The 17,451-nt window shown below is 50.1% G+C and overlaps 7 protein-coding genes across 7 annotated transcripts in view; 5 read left to right on the top strand and 2 right to left on the bottom strand.

Moving 5' to 3' along the window:
- Window positions 1–1,291, bottom strand: part of LTR64_004599 (uncharacterized protein) — a gene marked incomplete at both ends in the record, with an annotated part of 5,728 nt that extends 4,437 nt beyond the window's left edge. The window contains one exon of the mRNA XM_064898944.1: window positions 64–1,291. Coding sequence (XP_064754901.1) covers window positions 64–1,291 — 1,228 coding nt within the window. The remainder of the gene's footprint in view (window positions 1–63) is intronic.
- A 2,306-nt stretch (window positions 1,292–3,597) lies between these two features.
- LTR64_004598 (uncharacterized protein) lies at window positions 3,598–4,810 on the top strand (the record flags this gene model as incomplete). Its single annotated transcript, XM_064898943.1, has 5 exons — window positions 3,598–3,904; window positions 3,956–4,001; window positions 4,065–4,104; window positions 4,157–4,362; window positions 4,417–4,810. 5 exons carry the CDS (start codon window positions 3,598–3,600, stop codon window positions 4,808–4,810), a joined length of 993 nt encoding a protein of 330 aa, XP_064754900.1.
- Window positions 4,811–4,947: 137 nt separating this feature from the next.
- Window positions 4,948–6,248, bottom strand: LTR64_004597 (uncharacterized protein; the record flags this gene model as incomplete). The annotated part of the gene is made up of 2 exons (XM_064898942.1): window positions 4,948–5,974; window positions 6,121–6,248. The coding sequence occupies 2 exons, from the start codon at window positions 6,246–6,248 to the stop codon at window positions 4,948–4,950; spliced, it is 1,155 nt and encodes a 384-aa protein (XP_064754899.1).
- A 2,090-nt stretch (window positions 6,249–8,338) lies between these two features.
- Window positions 8,339–9,390, top strand: AIM32 (Altered inheritance of mitochondria protein 32; the record flags this gene model as incomplete). The annotated part of the gene is made up of 2 exons (XM_064898941.1): window positions 8,339–8,485; window positions 8,539–9,390. 2 exons carry the CDS (start codon window positions 8,339–8,341, stop codon window positions 9,388–9,390), a joined length of 999 nt encoding a protein of 332 aa, XP_064754898.1.
- Window positions 9,391–10,046: 656 nt separating this feature from the next.
- PPX1 (Exopolyphosphatase) lies at window positions 10,047–11,459 on the top strand (the record flags this gene model as incomplete). The annotated part of the gene is made up of 1 exon (XM_064898940.1): window positions 10,047–11,459. The coding sequence occupies one exon, from the start codon at window positions 10,047–10,049 to the stop codon at window positions 11,457–11,459; it is 1,413 nt and encodes a 470-aa protein (XP_064754897.1).
- Window positions 11,460–12,895: 1,436 nt separating this feature from the next.
- CHT2 (Chitinase 2) lies at window positions 12,896–15,844 on the top strand (the record flags this gene model as incomplete). The annotated part of the gene is made up of 3 exons (XM_064898939.1): window positions 12,896–13,999; window positions 14,049–14,207; window positions 14,252–15,844. The coding sequence occupies 3 exons, from the start codon at window positions 12,896–12,898 to the stop codon at window positions 15,842–15,844; spliced, it is 2,856 nt and encodes a 951-aa protein (XP_064754896.1).
- Window positions 15,845–16,318: 474 nt separating this feature from the next.
- LTR64_004593 (uncharacterized protein) lies at window positions 16,319–17,256 on the top strand (the record flags this gene model as incomplete). The annotated part of the gene is made up of 3 exons (XM_064898938.1): window positions 16,319–16,482; window positions 16,535–16,922; window positions 17,032–17,256. The coding sequence occupies 3 exons, from the start codon at window positions 16,319–16,321 to the stop codon at window positions 17,254–17,256; spliced, it is 777 nt and encodes a 258-aa protein (XP_064754895.1).
- Between the last annotated feature and the right edge of the window lie 195 nt (window positions 17,257–17,451).

Below are 17,451 nucleotides of genomic sequence, written 5' to 3'. Positions count from 1 at the left end.
ACGTGCTGTCTGAACCTGTAGTGGTCGTGCTGTCTGAACCTGTAGTGGTCGTGCTGTCTGAACCTGTAGTGGTCGTGCTGTCTGAACCTGTAGTGGTCGTGCCACCTGCAACTGGCTGTGCAATACCTGATGAAGTGGCAGCAGCTGTCGTAGAGGTTGGTTCATTCAGAACTGCTGGAGTCGTGCTGCTTGCACCCGCAGTGGTAGTACCATCGACCGCAGGTTGGCCGAATCCCGATGAAGTGGCAACAGTGCTAGCAGCGGTAGTCGTCGTAGTAGAGCCTGGTGCATCCAAAACGGACGAGGTCGTGCTTGCCGAGGCCGTTGTAGAACTGCTTCCAACAGGTGGAACAATGTGGGCTGAGGTAGTCGTAGTCGTAGCAGGCTGAGCGACGTCTGCTGAGGCAGATGTGGTGGTGGTGGTTGCGTCTATAGTCGAGCTAGTTGTGTTGCCAAAGAAGAAGCCGTGGGAGCTGGTAGTGGTAACCACTCCTGGCACAGTGGTCGTTGGCTCTCCAGAAGAGCTCGTTGTCACGTCCCCGGACTCGGTCGTTGTGGATGTTCGAGTATAGGTGAACGTGCTCGAGGTAGCATCGGCTGACGAGCTCGAATCTGTGCTTTGGCTATGTGGTCGGCCGGTGAACGAGCTGCGTGCAGTGGTAGACTGAGTAGCCGACGTAGTAGTGATTGCAGAGGCACTGCTGGAGGTTCCTGGAATGGTTCGCGACGATGTGGAGCTAGACGAGGTACTAGACGAGTTGCTTGGCTTGGACGACCAGTCATACCAGCTGCCAGCCTTTGAACCGTCAACCTTGGATTTTCCACATGCGAAACTGTTCGAAATTGTAGCGTTGCCCTTGTTACCTGTGCTGCCTGTATATGTTGCGGCAGATGGTGGTAGCTCATCCGAGTATACATCGCAGTACTGCTGTTGACCAGCCTTGTTGTCGTGAACGAGGTATGTATTGTAGAATGAACCATTTCGTGCTGTCATCTCGTCCGCACACCTTGTTGTATCGTAAGAGCCACCTGGGAACACCTTTGAGCCGATAAACGAAGCTGCACCAGCTGAACCGGAAGATCGGTCAAAAGCAGAACCGCCGTACCATTTTGGAGTATCGAAGCCGGAAGGAGGAACGACCTTGGAATTAGTATATGTGTTGCAAGCACCGATAGCGTTACTGATGATGCTACCACTGTTTGAATCCACTACACCACCCCAGAAAGAGCATTTTGCCTGTAGGTTTCCGGAGGCAGCTTGTTCATAATCTGACGAATTAGCGCGCAGCATCCAGGTTCGCCGTGACTACTTACAGATCTGAAAGGTTGAGCATTCTGTAATGGTATCGCAAAGTCCAGCACAAGCATTACTGTCGTAATCGTCGATATCCACGAAACCTAAACATCCATCTCCCGTAGCCCACTGAGAGCCATTGCTCCCGGTGTTCGTATATCCGGTCGGAGTGGTAGCCTTGTTGGCAGCATCGGTTACTGCGGCGCTATTCGCAAAGGTCTGGGCAGCGGGACTGAGGCAAGAGCAAGTATCGCGCGGTTGGAGCTGGTCGATCGAGGCAGCAGCCAGAGAAGCAGAGAAAGCAAAGAAAGAAACGAGTGGCAGCATGTTGCTAAAGGCAACAGCTATGGTAAAGAACGACGAGAATGAAAGGAAAGGACGCGCTGTTCAGTGACAACGCATTGACGGTTGGTGTATCGAGAAAGAGAAGAGTAGTGGCAGTCGAAAAGAACTTACCTTGGAGACACAGCACGACGTTCTCGTGCTAAGCTCGGTGGCTTTCCCTAGGTACGGAGTCAGGAAGCTCATTGTATACGTGTTATAGGAGTCAGGCCTGAAAGCGGACCATCAACGTTGAAGTGGTGAGTAGTTCGTGTCGTCGCCAGCGCGTGCAGGCGGACACGTGGGTCCACGAGTGTGGAATCGAGGCTGAACCGTCGATAAGACCTTCCTCGTTATGGTACGAAGTTGATGAGGCTTAGATCTAGAGCGCCACGTTGGTGTCCAAAGTTGACATGAAGACGCATCTAGCGTACGAAATGTGGAAAGAAGATGGTTGAAGCCCATCTTTTTTAGATAGGGGCAAGCTCGTGATAAATGCGCTAGTGAACACCGGAAAGCTTCTACGATTTTACCAGAGATGGTGGACTTGACGGCCTGTGACCACAATTATCATGGCAGACTCTTTTCTAGAACGAAACGTATGTAATTTACCGTCGAGTCTCAGGCTCACGATAATATGCAGCTTAGAAATAACGATCTGATATTGGAGAAGACTTGGCAGGAGCGATCACGATTTTGCGACACGAGCACTCGGGAAAAAGTCAAGGACGGCCACGAGGTGAGTAATCACCGATAAACGACTTAGTACTAAAGCTAACAGATCTTAGCGCAATTGGCACACAACCGGATTCCGATCCCAGACTGCTCTAGCTTCAGTTAGCCGATCTTGCGTGAACACAACTCCGGCTTGACGGTCAGTCTTAGATGTGAACTTGAGTCCAGCGATAGAACGTTTGTAAACATTCTACAGGCTAGGCCAATATGCTCATTCTAAGGGGCTGAGCTCAACGAGACTTTGGAACAGTGTCACTCTCGCATCGAGCTCCCTACGAGTACTTCCGGCTGGGAGAACATTAATCCTGGAATATCGTCACTTCGTAGACAAAGCGGATAAATCATACATACCAACCCCTACTCCTGCTGAATTGTTGAACATGGACAATCAATGAGCTGGAGCTCTTCAGCTTCATCAAAGTATCAGAAACCACTCTTACTCGATAACGTCATGACTGATGGAATATGAAACAAATCCTGTGGCGCAAATTTGGGGGTTCCACGACTTGTGTCTGGAACCCGTCGCCGTTCCTTCCACCACTCGATTCATCGCCAGGCGTGAATCAGGGAAACTACCAAGTACCTGCGGAATAGGTTATGGGTGCATTGGAGAGGTTCAATACATTTCTGACAGCAAACAATACCTAGTCAGATCGAACCCTTCTTTTTGCGGAACAGTTTCGCTAAGCTTGCACATTTCTAGCGATCGCTGGTCGTCGCTCGGGAGTGACCCAACTATCAGCGATTGAGCCACGTGTATCGGATGAATGCTTCAGTGAGCCCTCTTGTCTCTAAGACCATGGTAGTGTGCCCTACTACACAACGCGGGCCAGTGATGCTGCTCCATACTAATACTGACTGTACACTCTGCGAGTATGGCTGGCGTGATCGTTTCACAATTTTTGTTGACTACTGATGTCCAAGCTCACTACAGCAATCTTAGAACCCAAAAGCAGCCCGGCAACAGCAGAGAGGTGTGCTGCTATATTGCTGTACAAGTACATTCATAAGGCTGGCGTTTGCAGAAATACATCGTCCCGAGTGGTTCGGCTAATCACATCTTTCACCGATTCGTGCAGCAATATGGGAGACGGGTGTCGGCAATGTCAACATGATCCCCGCACGTCAACCTGCTGTAAGGCTCTAACCAGGACCTCGTGCACAGAGAAAGGGTTGATATTCAATGTTGAAACACTACCAAAAGTGAGGAGATATATCACCGCCAAGAACCAACGACCAAGGCAAGCATGTCGTCGCTACTTGGACGGGCATCCGTCGCTGCAAAAGCTGTCGCCAAGTCGTGTCGACCACCATATGTCCCAGCAATCGTGCACACACGACGCGATATGGCAACGGTAGCACCATCACACGATACCATGCCCGGGTTTCGTTTCGGTGTATACCCTGTTGTGGGTGGCGACCAGGCCAAACCAGTCCATAAAATACGAGTTCCAAGGTTCGAGTCATTAGAGGCGGAACGAGCGCACAGGAAGCTACACCAAGCAGCAGCTCTTCGATGGCTTGGGCTCAATGGCTACAACAATGAAGGAGCAGGTGAGCAACTATGCACTCTGTGAATGTAACGACCATTCTCATAAGATGCAGGTGGACACGTTACTGTCAGGGATCCTGTTATGCCGGACCACTTCTGGTGTGTAAACTTCAACTGCTCGGTAGGAGCGATGTGATCAGAAGATGCTAAGGCCAAATCTAGGATCAACCCACACGGGAAGTCGTTTAGCCATATGCGACCTGTAGGTAGATCATTGGCAACATTAGCTCTAGCCGAAGCTAACAAGCATACAGGACGACCTCTGCCTGGTTGACGAAGAAGGTGTGGTCAAGGAAGGAGGCAACATGCATTCCATCAACCCAGCTGGATATGTAATCCATTCCGCTATCCACAAGGCTCGACCAGATGTCATCGCTGCGGTGCATTGCCACTCTGTGCCCAGCAAGGCCTTTTCATCACTAGGCATCAAGCTCGATCCGATTAACCAGGACGCATGCCGGTAAGCACGGCAGAACCGCTTCCTTGCTAAAGTACCAGATCTGACACATCCCAGCTTCCACAACGACCACAGCATCTGTTTCCACCACGGTGGCATCGCCTTCAAAAAAGACGAAGGCACACAGATCGTCAAAGCTCTCGGCCCTCACAAAGCCGTCATTCTCGGCAACCATGGCCACCTGACAGTAGGCAAAACCGTCGATGCAGCAACATTTCTCTTCGGCGCCTTCGATCGTTGCATCCAGGCACAGATGCTTGCTGATACCGTTGCAGCTGCGAGGGGTATTCAGACGGTTAAAGTGGCGGAGGAAGCGGCTGACTATTCGAGGAAGAATTATACTGATGAGATGACCTATATCATGTTCCAGAGCGCTTTTGAGGACGTGGTGAAGTCGAGTAACGGAGACTTGAGCTTCAGTGTGCCAGGAGAGCTGCCGAGGGAGGGGTAGAGGTCTCGAGAGGTATCCTAGTGCACATACCATGTTATCTGACAAATTGCACGGACAAACAGGTGATGTTCAAGGTGCCAATAACCAGGCTCTTTCAGTATGATACCCTCGCCTCTTCCGACGCGTGTTCTTAGGCCTCAATAGCCATCCCAGAACATCTCCACCTTCATGCTCGTCGGCCCATTCGCCACCTTTTTCTCAACCGGCAAGCGAGGTAAAAGGTCCACCAATTCCGCAACACAAGTCAACTCCAACGTCTCGCTAGCTTTTCGGACCACTCCCAGCACCTGCTGAAAACCCCTCTCCTGCACCCTCATCTCTCCCAAGTACTGACAAATAGCCTGACACTCCAACCTCGCCCTAGGCACTACCCACCACATCGAATGAAAGAGTTTGGAATACCACAGCGCCAGCAACAGAAGAGCTCTCGGGTCTTTCTTGTGTAGTAGAGCTCGGAACTCTTTCTTCATGCCTCCTGCAAAAACCATAAAAGTAAGTACATTGTCGGGTGTACCTGGCACGGCAAGTAGTGTCGTCAATCGACTTGCGGCGGTGTGGTAGGGGTTGTTCTCGCCGGTGCTGTTCTTGTCCAGTCCGCACAAAGTGACTAAGATGGGTAGAATTCCATTGATGCCTGGTATGGGCTCGGTCGGGTGAACGCAGTTTGAGGAAGGTGGAGTGGTCGGCTCGATTTGGCTGAATGCGCTGTCCTGTCTGTTCATCTCGGTCATTTGCCAGACGATTCTGAGACCAGCTTGCATTGTGAGCCATTCTAGGCTGTTTTGGTTGGACGATTCGAGCGGCCATGTGTGCTGTGGGACCGTAGTACTTATATTGAAAATGGTCGAGGCGCATAGATAGGCTGATGTTGCCCATATTGCGTCTCGCTCGGCAGCCACGATCTTGGTAGACAATCTATGGTTGAGCAGCGCGGCTGCTTGGCCGAGGTGGTGAAGTTCGTCATGTTGAGGGACTTGGGCTCCCGTCAACGCCCGATCGTGTAGCAAGGTAGTTGCTGTGACCGCATGGAAGAGGAAGCCGTACCGCAATGCTAGCCCAGGGACAACTCGAGCGTAGGCCAGCCTGGTCTGAGCGTTGCCGAGCGATAGTGCTGTACGATTCTTGAAACGAAGTAAGACGGCATGCTTTGGATCGTTTGATGGACTGCACACCAGAGGAAAGCTCTTCGTGTCAACGTTCCTGTCGGGCGCACCTACGCGGCAAGCCTGAGGACTAATGTCAAAAGTTGTGAAGACCATCTCACCGAGCACCTGTAGGTCAGCATCTTGACCACCGTATCGGCAACTCACCAAATAGTCTCGGCACCTTTTGCATCCGTCTTTGTTCTCGTCGCATTTGACCCTGCGGTACCTACAGTTGACACATCCGTTTCGGCCCTTGGTATGGTGTTTGCGGAGTCGAGAGGCACGTCTTTCATCTCGCATGTTCATTTATAAGCCTTCATGCAACACCTATACCTATAATGTCGTCCTTCGTTCAGGTCGCATTTTCATATTGAATAGTATGACAGACGTGATCCAGTTCCAAAGAGAGTCAAAGACGTACACAGGGTCTTGCGTTTATCTACGGACTCGAGACCTCTGCTGACTGCTATTCAGACCATTGATTTACCTCAATAAGACATTGTCTTCCATCTGGGTGATATTTGGACTTCGTCTGAGATGGTGGAATCTCTCTGATTGAATCATTGGCTGTGTGTGACGTACTTGCTAAATTGACCTACGCAAATGACTCTTCAGATATTCCGACCTCTTTATTCCACTCGATATGGGACGTGGTTATAGAATACAACGAATAAACTCATGCCTCTAAGTAACGACCAAAACCGACAGAGCACTCTGATGTCGGCACGTCGGAGGTTTCGTGCTTGTCAGGTCATGACATAGACGAATAAGAGCCTTGAACAGCCGAGAAAGTTGCTCCATGCCGTCGCTCCGGCATCTTGGTCCATGTAGGTGTATGTTGGTCGTTCTCAGTATCCATACGATCGATATTTCTAGCAGCACCGCGATGTGGCATTATGGTCGGTTACCGCAAATGCTAGCTGCTTGGCATGGCATAGGCTATTCACCTGGAACCTCGAGCAAGCACTAGGAAATGTGCGTGAGTACAGCGGCTTTCAGCCTTACTAGAGTATGCTCATGACCCAGTGAATTCACCCCTCTTCAATGGCAGTGAGTATAGCATGTTCGGTAACGGGAAAACTACCGAGCATAGGTGCACAGATGCGCTTGGAAACGGCATGAACTGTATCTCTTCTGGAGAGATGGTGGCTGTGTCAAAACAGGTCCATTCAAGGACCATACCGTCGTTTTTTTGGCCACAGTTCTCTGGTCTCCGATCCGGCGATGGTAGCTCGACAGCAGTTGATTCGTCCTTCGCCCACAATCTGCGATGTTTACGCAGGCGCATTTCGCCGTTCGTGTCTCAAGAATGGTCAACCGACAAGGAGTCCTTCGACTTGATCAAGAACTACCAAACAATCACGCAGTTCCAACATTAAATGCAGGACGGCTTCCCGGTTGGCTTCTATGGTGTCCATTCTGCTGGCCATTACACAATTGGCGGAGATCCAGGTGGTAATTTCTTCGTTTCTCCTTCTGAACCAGCCTTCTATTTGCACCATGCTCAAATTGATCGAATCTGGTGGATCTGGCAAAACATGACTCCGTCAGATCGGATCAACGCTTATGATGGCCCAACGATTGTATTTGACGGAAGTTCGCCCTGTGAGAAGCTTACGGATGTGATGAGTATGGGCAACTTGGGCGTCTCTAGGCAGGCGAGGGAGGTCACGGACACTACACATGGTCCTCTTTGCTACATATGTCAAACACGACAAATCTGGGACACGGACGTGATTTGCGCAATAGACTAAGAATTTAAATTGTTAATATTGATGCTATTTTGCACATGGCCATCATGGCCTTGAATAGAACCGAATGCACCTTCTAGATCGTAGGCCACCTATTATCATCGTTAGTTGATGTTGTGTCAGGTTCTTGGAGCTACGAGAAAGAACAAGCATGTCAATACGATAGTACAAGGCATATATCTGCTCCCATTCCCGTACATCTGAGAAGTTCCTACGAGTACTGCGGACAGCAAACGGAGCAGACGGGCCCGAGACGGACATGGACGACGACGTCATTCAGTTCCTGCTTCCAAACTTCGAGACACAACGCGATCAGACAGTTCTTAGACATCATCAACGATGTATTCGTTACCTGTTCTCATCACTCCTTCGTCAGTGGCTAGGCTATCCATGGTCACTTGGAGATGTTTGCCTTTCGCGCTTCGCCCTGCTGGCTGAAAGAAAGCGGCAAAACTGGCAGCAAGTCGAAACATGTCAAGCATGCTATTCGTCAACATCTATATGTTGAAAAGAAAAAGCTGGAGCGAACGTCCCAAATTCCTGTGGTTCCAAAATGTCCAGCTCCAAGTTGCGAATGTGCAGATATGCCAGTCGATTTGGATATTGAAAGAGGGAAAGATCTTAATGGAACCATGGCTGCCTATTCTCAGCAGATCTTGGTCTCTACAGGTTTGGCGGACTGGAAAAGCAAGATTGAGGATGAGAAAGATACTGCTCCTTGGGGCGGAGTGGTAGCCCAGATAAAGGAAATGCTTGGACCAAAGGGCCGCTTCCACAATGTAAGTTCTTTCGATGAGGTTTCTCTGTGAGTGTGACTGATGACCAGCTTCAGCCATACCGCAACGTCATTGTGAGTACTTCCTCCTTTGGCACTTCAGACAGCCAAGCTCCGAACCCTCCGCAAGCCATCCTCTTTCCTTCCTTTCAAATGGTCAGCAACATTGAGCCCGAGAGCTCCAGTATCCTGCAATTCTTGGAAGCTTTCGTGTCGCCGGACGCTTCCGCAGAAAGTTCAATGGGAAGGGAAGAACGAGAGCGAAACACTCCTGCCGCAGCAAGTTGGTCTGAAAATATGCATCCAATTTCTACACCCACTATATTGATATGCAGTCACAATTCAAGAGACACTCGCTGCGGCATGCTTGGACCACTATTACATTCTGAGTTTGTGCAGTACATCAATAAGAGGCATACACTCCGAAGCCAAGTGACGTCCGACGATGTAAAGCACAACGGGCAGGATAATGAAGCAGTCGTGTCTTTTGCGTCTCATCCTATCTTTCGGCCAGATGCAATAGACATCAAGCACGGTGACCAGCATCCGATCAATGTGGGCATGATATCGCATATTGGTGGACACAAGTGGGCTGGGAACGTGATAGTCTACATACCACCAAATTACCGACTCGCAGCTTTGGAGCGACGAGCCAGGGGGGCAAAGCCTCGAGACAAGGTGGTGGCTGGACAAACCGAGCCTCTGGCTCTGCCTGCCGATGAAGCCATTTCTCCCGAAGAACAGGAGGTAGGTATGTCTCCCCTCGCCGGGAAGGGTATCTGGTATGGCAGAGTTGAGCCGAAACACGTTGAAGGTATAGTGGAACAGACGATTGGGCACGGGAAGATCATTCGTGAACTCTTTAGAGGTGGCATTCACCAAGATGGATCGACGATCAGGATGGACTAAAAACAGAAGTGAAGTCTAGTCCTTCCTTCACGAGCTGGACCTGACGAGCAGACCGTCCGGGGGCGTGCTTATATGGGTCAAAGATTTACTGAACCTCCTGGTGATGTTGACACAATATTGCAAAGTTAAAAGACCACGACGAAAATTATATGTTTGAGGCTGGAGTTGACCTACTAGACAGCATGAATGTACAGATACACGAGAAAGACTAGCACTATTTGGCCAGATTGCTTGGTAGATGAGATACCGCAGTCAATGTACTACCAGCTATGTTCAGAGCAAACGCACTGTCACTCATCAAAGTGACATATTCAAAACGAGCAGGTATTCCGAAAGATACTCGAGCTGAGTAGTCGCGGTACAAGCCCAGATGACGTAGAGCAGTTTCTTGACCTTGAAGTTCGAGCTTCGATCTATAACTTTGCTCGTGTGGCCCAGCCTTTTCGCAACCGCATCTTTTGCACTATCCTTTCATCGTACTAAACATTGTAGTCGCCGTGGAGCGAGCGCTGACCAACCCTGGACAAGCCTGACCAATCGAGACAGACAATCCTTGAAGCTCGAAACGAGCGAGGATAAATATTCCGACTCCAAAACCGCGCTCCATTTTCCAGTCCGATATTTTAACCCGAAGGTCTGAGATGCAACTGCCACTTATGGATGAAGATGAAATGCGGCTTCCAAACTTTCATCTTGGTCAAGACATCATCACTTATCTGACCAATATCAGGAAGGTAGTCTTCTCTCAGACCCAGCACAGAGACGTAACAATAATACTGGGCAACCCATCTTGCGATCTTGACAGCATTTTATGCGCTTTCACGCTTTCTTACTTCTATAATGCTAGGCCAAACGCGTCCAAACATCACAGAAACCCAATATACGTGCCGGTGCTGAATTTGCCATTCATACATACAGGCGATCTATGGCGCCTTCGACCAGAGTTAGGAGTAGCTGTTCGGGGTGCCGTTGATGGGTTGACGCCTCAGTCTGAAGATGGACCATCAACGGAGGTCAAGGCTCGGGAGCAACAGCGCGACAAGACACTACTCGAAAACTTGATCACGATACACGAGCTCGCGAACAACGAGAAGACACTACCAGCTCTGAAGAAAGCGTTTGCACCATCCGACCACTTCACTACTACCAAATCGACGGACAAGGTCGACGTTATCCTTGTGGATCACAACGCGCCCTCAATTGAGTCTATCAATGAAGAAGACATCGAAAACCGCTTCAACATGGTGGGATGCATAGATCATCACGTCGAAGAAGATTACGTGCCGAGAGAAGCCAAACCACGGATCGTACGCTTGGGCATTGGCAGCTGTCAATCTCTCGTCACTCAACACCTACGTAATATCAATCTATGGACCGTAGACAAGGATCATGAAAATTTGCCAGGGTTCAGACAGATATCGAGGTTAGCACTGACACCCATCTTGATCGATACCTGGGACTTGAAAGCTCCTGGCGACAGAGTTTCTGATGTGGATCGAGATCAGGTTGCCTTCCTGGATCCGCAAACAGGGGACGATTTCGATCGAGAAGACTTGTTCCAACAAGTACAGACAGCAAAATCGGAGTCTTTGAACTTACTCCATATGCAAGAGATATTCAATCGAGATTACAAATCGTACCTGGAACGACCGCAAGATGGAAAGCAGCTATTCATCGGAATTGGAAGTGTCGTACAAGATCTTGAGTGGCTGTCGCAGCACGCAGGAGGCAAGCAAAACCTGATCAACGAGATTGAAACCTTTGCTAAGAAGGGCGACAAGCAACTCGAGATATTTGGGTTGTTGACCAGATCTGGTGTTCGCAAGGAAGTCGCCTTCTTCACTTTTGGAGAGCACGGGGCTCAAGCTATCGACGTGTTTGAGAAGAACGCAGATGTTCTGCAACTACAGCCATGGGACGAAGATCGCGAACTCTCAAGTCTGCTTGACAATAAGATCGGTGATAAGTTCTGGAAAGTATGGTGGATGGGTGATACTACAAGAAGCCGGAAGCAGGTTGCGCCTCTCATTCGAGACGCCTTACAGGGGACTTCTGCAGCAAATCACTAGGTATGGGAAGCTGATGTTACGGACGACATGGGGAGTAGTTGCATGAGAACTTGCTGGCTATTGCTTTTGCACCCGACGACCTGAGGGCACTCAAAACGTTGGCTAACAGTTTCGATTACTCATGCTTGCTGCGTGTCAAACCAGTGACGCAGGTCTATCTAAGTTGGTTTCAGCGGACGAATTCCCATTAGCAGAATCATGCGTCCAGTGACTGGACAAATACATATCCTATTTGTCGTTATCGGTATGGACCAATATCTGTTGAACTCGGCCTTCGGCAGGTTAGCTTCGGGCTAGATGTTTCAGGTGTTCAGACAATCACATCGCCTTTCTCAAGTTGTTCTCACATTTGCCCTAGGCCTTGGTCTCCTGAGCAGACTATTGCACCATATCAAGTTTGCAAAAGTATCCTGGTCTTCGTTAAAATGCTGCTTTTGAAGTGAATGCAGCACTGTGGATTTGTGGGTACCTCCATCCACGTTGTACAGTATTGCACGATCGAAATTGAGTAGGCGGACTTCTGGCATAGTCGTCAATCGCTTCGAGGTAATCTGTTCGCAACAACCGCAAGATCTGATAAGACTCAATGTATCGGATGTTGCACGATTCAGACGTGCCACGTACGGAAATCACCATCCAAAATACCCCATCATGATGCAGTGGAGGTGTCAGCCTCGCAGCGCACTCATCGCATTCGGCTTACTTAGTGCTTCTCTTGTTCTAGATTGTAGATTTGTGCGTCCATCCATCACGAAAAAAATCCCAGGCGTGCTGTCGTCGTTGTGCGGTTGACTCATCACAGAAGAGCGAATTTCCCCTGACAGCGCTTGACTCGCAGTAACTTCCATAAAAGGTGTAGCGTGCCGACTCTGTGCCGGATCTGGGTTACTCTCATCCACAAGTGGAACCATCTATATTTGATCTCAACTTCATCCTTCCCAACTTCATCCCCTTCTTTTTGTGGCGTCCAACCTGGTTGCTCTTCCCATCTGATCTCACAGTTTGCGCCAGGAGCAAGCTAGATCCTGCGCCGACGACACGAAAGTCATGTTGTCCCTGATCACTCAATGGACACTGCAGGCAAGTCCTTTCGCAATAGTTCGAGGACAGACAGACATGGACAAGCTTAGTGAGGATCATCCATGCTCACCACTCTTAAGCAAAAGCAAGCGTCCTGGATCTGCGGAGACCAGAAGCACTTGCTGTCTATACCTGACTAGCTTTGTGAGTATCGACGCTATGCCTCGGTGGATCTCACAACGGGGCTATTGCTTCGAGGTGTGTTCCCTCTTAAGGTAGGTTGTTGTTCTTTCCGTATCTTTTCCCACACTGCGATTCTGTTGCGCATTCTTTTTGCATTGGCAGCCTTTGGTCTGCCGTCCAGTCTTTTAACAAAATCGGGTATCTTTTGCCCAGCCACTCTTTCTTTGCTTACAATGTTTTCACTTCTTACTGCTGCTGCGCTTGCAGCTTCCACGCTCACTACCATCGTCTCTGCCGTGCCTGTCGAAACGAAGATCGCCAGGCGAACCTCAGCACCCAAAATCGCTGTATACTATGGACAGGGAGAAAATCAGCTGGACATTGAGAATTTTTGCAACGATGACAACATCGACATTATACCAGTTGGGTTCGTGAATCGTTTCCCAAGCATGAAGGGTAACAACGGGTGGCCTTCCTGGAATTTCGGCAACCAGTGTTGGGGAACTCCGTTGTACGAGGACACCAAGATGTACATGTACTGCGACGTGGGTTCATGGAGTACTCAGATTCAAGCTTGCCAGGCCAAGGGAAAGAAGATTCTCCTCTCTATTGGCGGCGAGGTTGATGGAAGTGACCCATACATTCTCGAGTCAAAAGACGTGGACGTATTGGCAACCGAGTTGTGGCAGATCTTTGGACCTGAGCCTGCAGGTTGGGATGGTCCCCGACCTTTTGGTAATGCTGTCGTTGATGGATTTGACTTTGACATTGAGGGAGCAGCAAGTGATGCCTACGGACAGCTCGCAAACAAACTTCGAGAAAAGATGAATGGTGACGGTTACACAAGCAACATACTTACCGCTGCACCTCAGTGTGTCGTTCCTGATGCCTCACTCGCTTCTGCTATCATGGCCGCTTCCTTCGACTACCTATTCATCCAGTTCTACAACACTCCTCAATGCTCCGCCCGTTCTCACCTCGACAAGTCCTACGGCACAGACATTTCGTACAATGACTGGGTCTCTTGGCTCACTGCGAACTCGCACGGCAGACCAAGCAACCTGCCACAGATCTTTATCGGTCTGCCAGGCTCCCCTGCTGCAACAGTTGATGGATACATGTACTTGGACCAGACTGATGCATCAAAATTGCTTAAGGACTTCTGCGACAGCCCTCTCTTTGCTGGTGTCATGGTCTGGGAAGCGACTGCTGCTTTGGGTAACAACGATTATGTTGGTCAGATTGCGCAAGCCCTTGAGGTGTGCCCCTCTCGAGCTACCACGACGACGACTACGACCACTATAGCCACGACGACCACTAGAAGCAGCACAACTACTGTGAGTGTTTTTCAGATATAACTAACGTAGGCCTGACTGATCTGTATAGACCACAACCACAACGACCACGACCTCGAGCTCGACCTCCACCACCACCACTACCAGGGCTCCGACTACGACTACAACTACAACTAGGACTACAACGACTACTACGCCAGCGACTTCTACCACAGCGTCTACCACAGCGTCTACCGCGACTGCTTCTACTGTAAGTTATCTCTGCGCCAAAGCAACTTATACTAATGACGATAGACCACTACTCGATCACAGTCAACCTCCACTTCCACCTCAACTTCCAGCTTGACCAGCAGCACTACCACAACGCGTTCAGCCGGTCCAACCAGCTCAACAACTTCTGCCACCAGTAGATCGAGCACTACCTCTGCGACCAGCACGCCAAGCACTATCTCTACAGTGAGCACATCAAGCACCACTTCTACGGCGAGCACTTCAGACACTACCTCTATCACAAGCCAAACAAGCACTACTTCTACGACTAGCACATCGAGCACATCGAGCACCACCCCCGTCACAAGCCAGTCGCCTAGCACTACTACCACAACAAGATCGCGTCCGTTTGGTCCTATAACGACCACAAGCGAGAGCACTACGGCCACAACGAGTGGGTCGAGCGCGACATCGACTACAACGTTCTCACACTTTTTCGGTAACACAACGATGACGACTGGCTCAGGGACAACAACCACATCGACAACCTCTGGCAGCACAACAGCTCAACCAACCACGACAACGAGCTCTTCTAGCTCTAATGAGAGTACGAGCAGCACCACCACAACCTCGCAACGTGGTCAACCGAGCTCATCCTCCACATCCTTGATCGATACAACCGGCTCAACCAGCTCCTCTACATCTTCCAGCTCATCTTCTGAAAATGGCTGGGGCCCATGGCCAACCTCGAGCTCCACCTCATCTAGCTCTACCTCGTCCAAGCCTGTAGATCCTACCAGCAGCACTACTGACTCTACGTGGGGTCCATGGTCAATAAGCTCATCGACAACAAGATCATCGAAGCCAGTCGATCCAACATCTAGCACTACTGCGGACAACACATGGGCACCTTGGTCTACAACGTCGCCGAAGCCAGTCGACCCTGCAAGCAGCAGCTCTACTGAGTGCACAACAACAGTAACTTCAACCTACACCCCAACCTATACGATTGGGGGCTCGGAGTGGGCAACATGGTCTAGTGCTAGCACAACCTCACCCGCTACAGGCAACGGTAATGGCAATGGTAGCAGCAGTGGAAGTGGTAATGGAAATGGCAATGGAAGTGGAAACGGCAAGACAATTACAACAACCACAACGATCACTTCCTCCTCCTGCGCGACTGCCGCAATTAGCACCACGACAAGCTGCTCAACATACGCCGTTGAGACAGCTAAGTGGATTGCTACCTCAAGCTGCACAGCTGTTGTGGTTACTGCTGCACCTGTCTGCTCTACCACGACAAAGGTCTCAACAATCACCCAAGCCGTGACTGAAACCATCTGGAGCAGCTGGGATTTTTCTAGCAGTGCTTCAGCAAAGGTTTCTGACGCATCTTCAGCCACTCCTGTCATTACCATGACTGTTGTCCCAACGCCTGCAGCAAGCGATGCCGGCAAAGCAGCACCATTAGCCGCCAGCTCTACTCCCGTTACTGCATCTGATTCCAGCTCGTGGAGTGTATGGGCTACTGGAAGTCCTGTTGCCGCGGCTACTGGTGTCAGTGACATCAAGGGTGTCAAAGCCTTTACAGGAGGCGCAGCTGCTGAGCAGGCTCCAGTCACTATCATGAGTGTTGCTGCTTGCCTGCTCATCGCGGTCGCTGGGTTGATCTTGTAAGTTTCGCCTTCTTGGAAGTAGACAGTGTCATCCACAGACTATATAGCGACAAATGTACAGAATTTAGATGCATCTACATGACATAAGTCTTATCTCACAGCGGTTGGACATGCTTTTTCTGACTCGAGAAGATTTATTCCAGCCATGCCAGTGCATTTAATTCGTGCCTCGCACCTGCTAGGTCGAAGGACGCGTGCTGAAAATATCCCACGTTCCCGAACGCGTGACGCGACCTCGATTTGTAAGCGGCCAAAACGTGAAGCTCCTTCCTCCTCATCTCGAGCTCCTCACAATCTTCGATCGGCCATTCACGTCATGGGGACTCCACGATCCTTGTCGATACAATGCCGAATGAACAGATGTCGTGATCGATCTTGCTGCTCCGTTCCGTTCTTATGAGACGTTTCGTTAACGAAGAGTCTCTCCTCGATGAGCAAACGCAGACTGACAGCCCTTTCTCGACAAATCGTAAAGATGGGTGATGCTACTGACAACTCGCAAGGAAAGCTAACTTTGTACACTAATCACGGATGCCCGTGGGCCCATCGTGCCCACATCATAGTGAAAGAGTTGGGTCTTGACTATGAGGAAACGATCATAGACCTGGAAAGGCCTAGAGATGAGTGGTATCTGAGAATGTGAGTTCAGACTACTAGGTCAGGAGATCGAACGGCTGATCCTGTCATACAGCAACCCGCGTGGACTGGTCCCGACACTCCAACATACACATCCAGTGTTCTCTTCGTCTGAGCCCGAAACTGTCATTGAGTCCGCCTTAGTGGTTCACTATCTGATTGATGCCTTCCCATACCTTTCGGGTCACATATACCCTGTGGCGAAAGACCCCAAGTCAGCATACCATCGCTATACACTCAACTTGCTCCTTGATACCTGGATGAACAAAGTCAATTCATCTCTCATGAGGGCACAGGTCATGGCTGGCACGGATGAGGTGCCTACAGCGGCAGACGATCCGTTCGAGGCAATCAAGACACATATTGAACCTCAGCTGGCTAAAGTGACCGGGCATGGAAAAGGTCCCTTTTTTGGTGGTGCTGAAAGGCTAACTTTGTTTGAGGTAAGTCTTTCGTGTACAGCGAACCAGGTTTTTCAAATGCTCTTCTGTGATTCTCGCAACCGAACCCGTTCGTCATACCACCTATTCAGAACGACGCTGAGAAGTACAGATCCTTGTTGCCCCCTTCGTTCTTCGTGCACACGAGTTCTCGAACGACAAGATCCTTGCGAAGTCATTCGCTGAACGGCTCGACACTTTGCCAGCGTACTCCAAGTGGGCTGCCGCTGTGCTCGCCCAGAAGAGTGTCACGTACATCTGGGATCGAGACACAATGACTGAGAGAACATTGAGGCGTGCCCCTGAGATGAGGAAGAAGTTTGGGATTTCCAAATAGTCCCCAACGAATAGGATGAAGCACACACTATTCACTCTTTATGCTGGAATCAAACCCGCATCGTGCATCCCATTTACGACACGCAACACGGGTACCGCTGATCCAAGGCTGCCAAAGCTCCTCACATCGTCGGTAGGTATCCTTGCACGCACCATATTGCGGACATGATGTTTCAGATTTGGTTCGTACAGATCT

Source organism: Lithohypha guttulata (genome assembly GCF_036872675.1).
Source record: "Lithohypha guttulata strain CCFEE 5908 chromosome Unknown scaffold_3, whole genome shotgun sequence".
NCBI lineage: Eukaryota > Fungi > Ascomycota > Eurotiomycetes > Chaetothyriales > Trichomeriaceae > Lithohypha > Lithohypha guttulata.
This window is presented reverse-complemented; position numbering and strand designations above follow the sequence as displayed.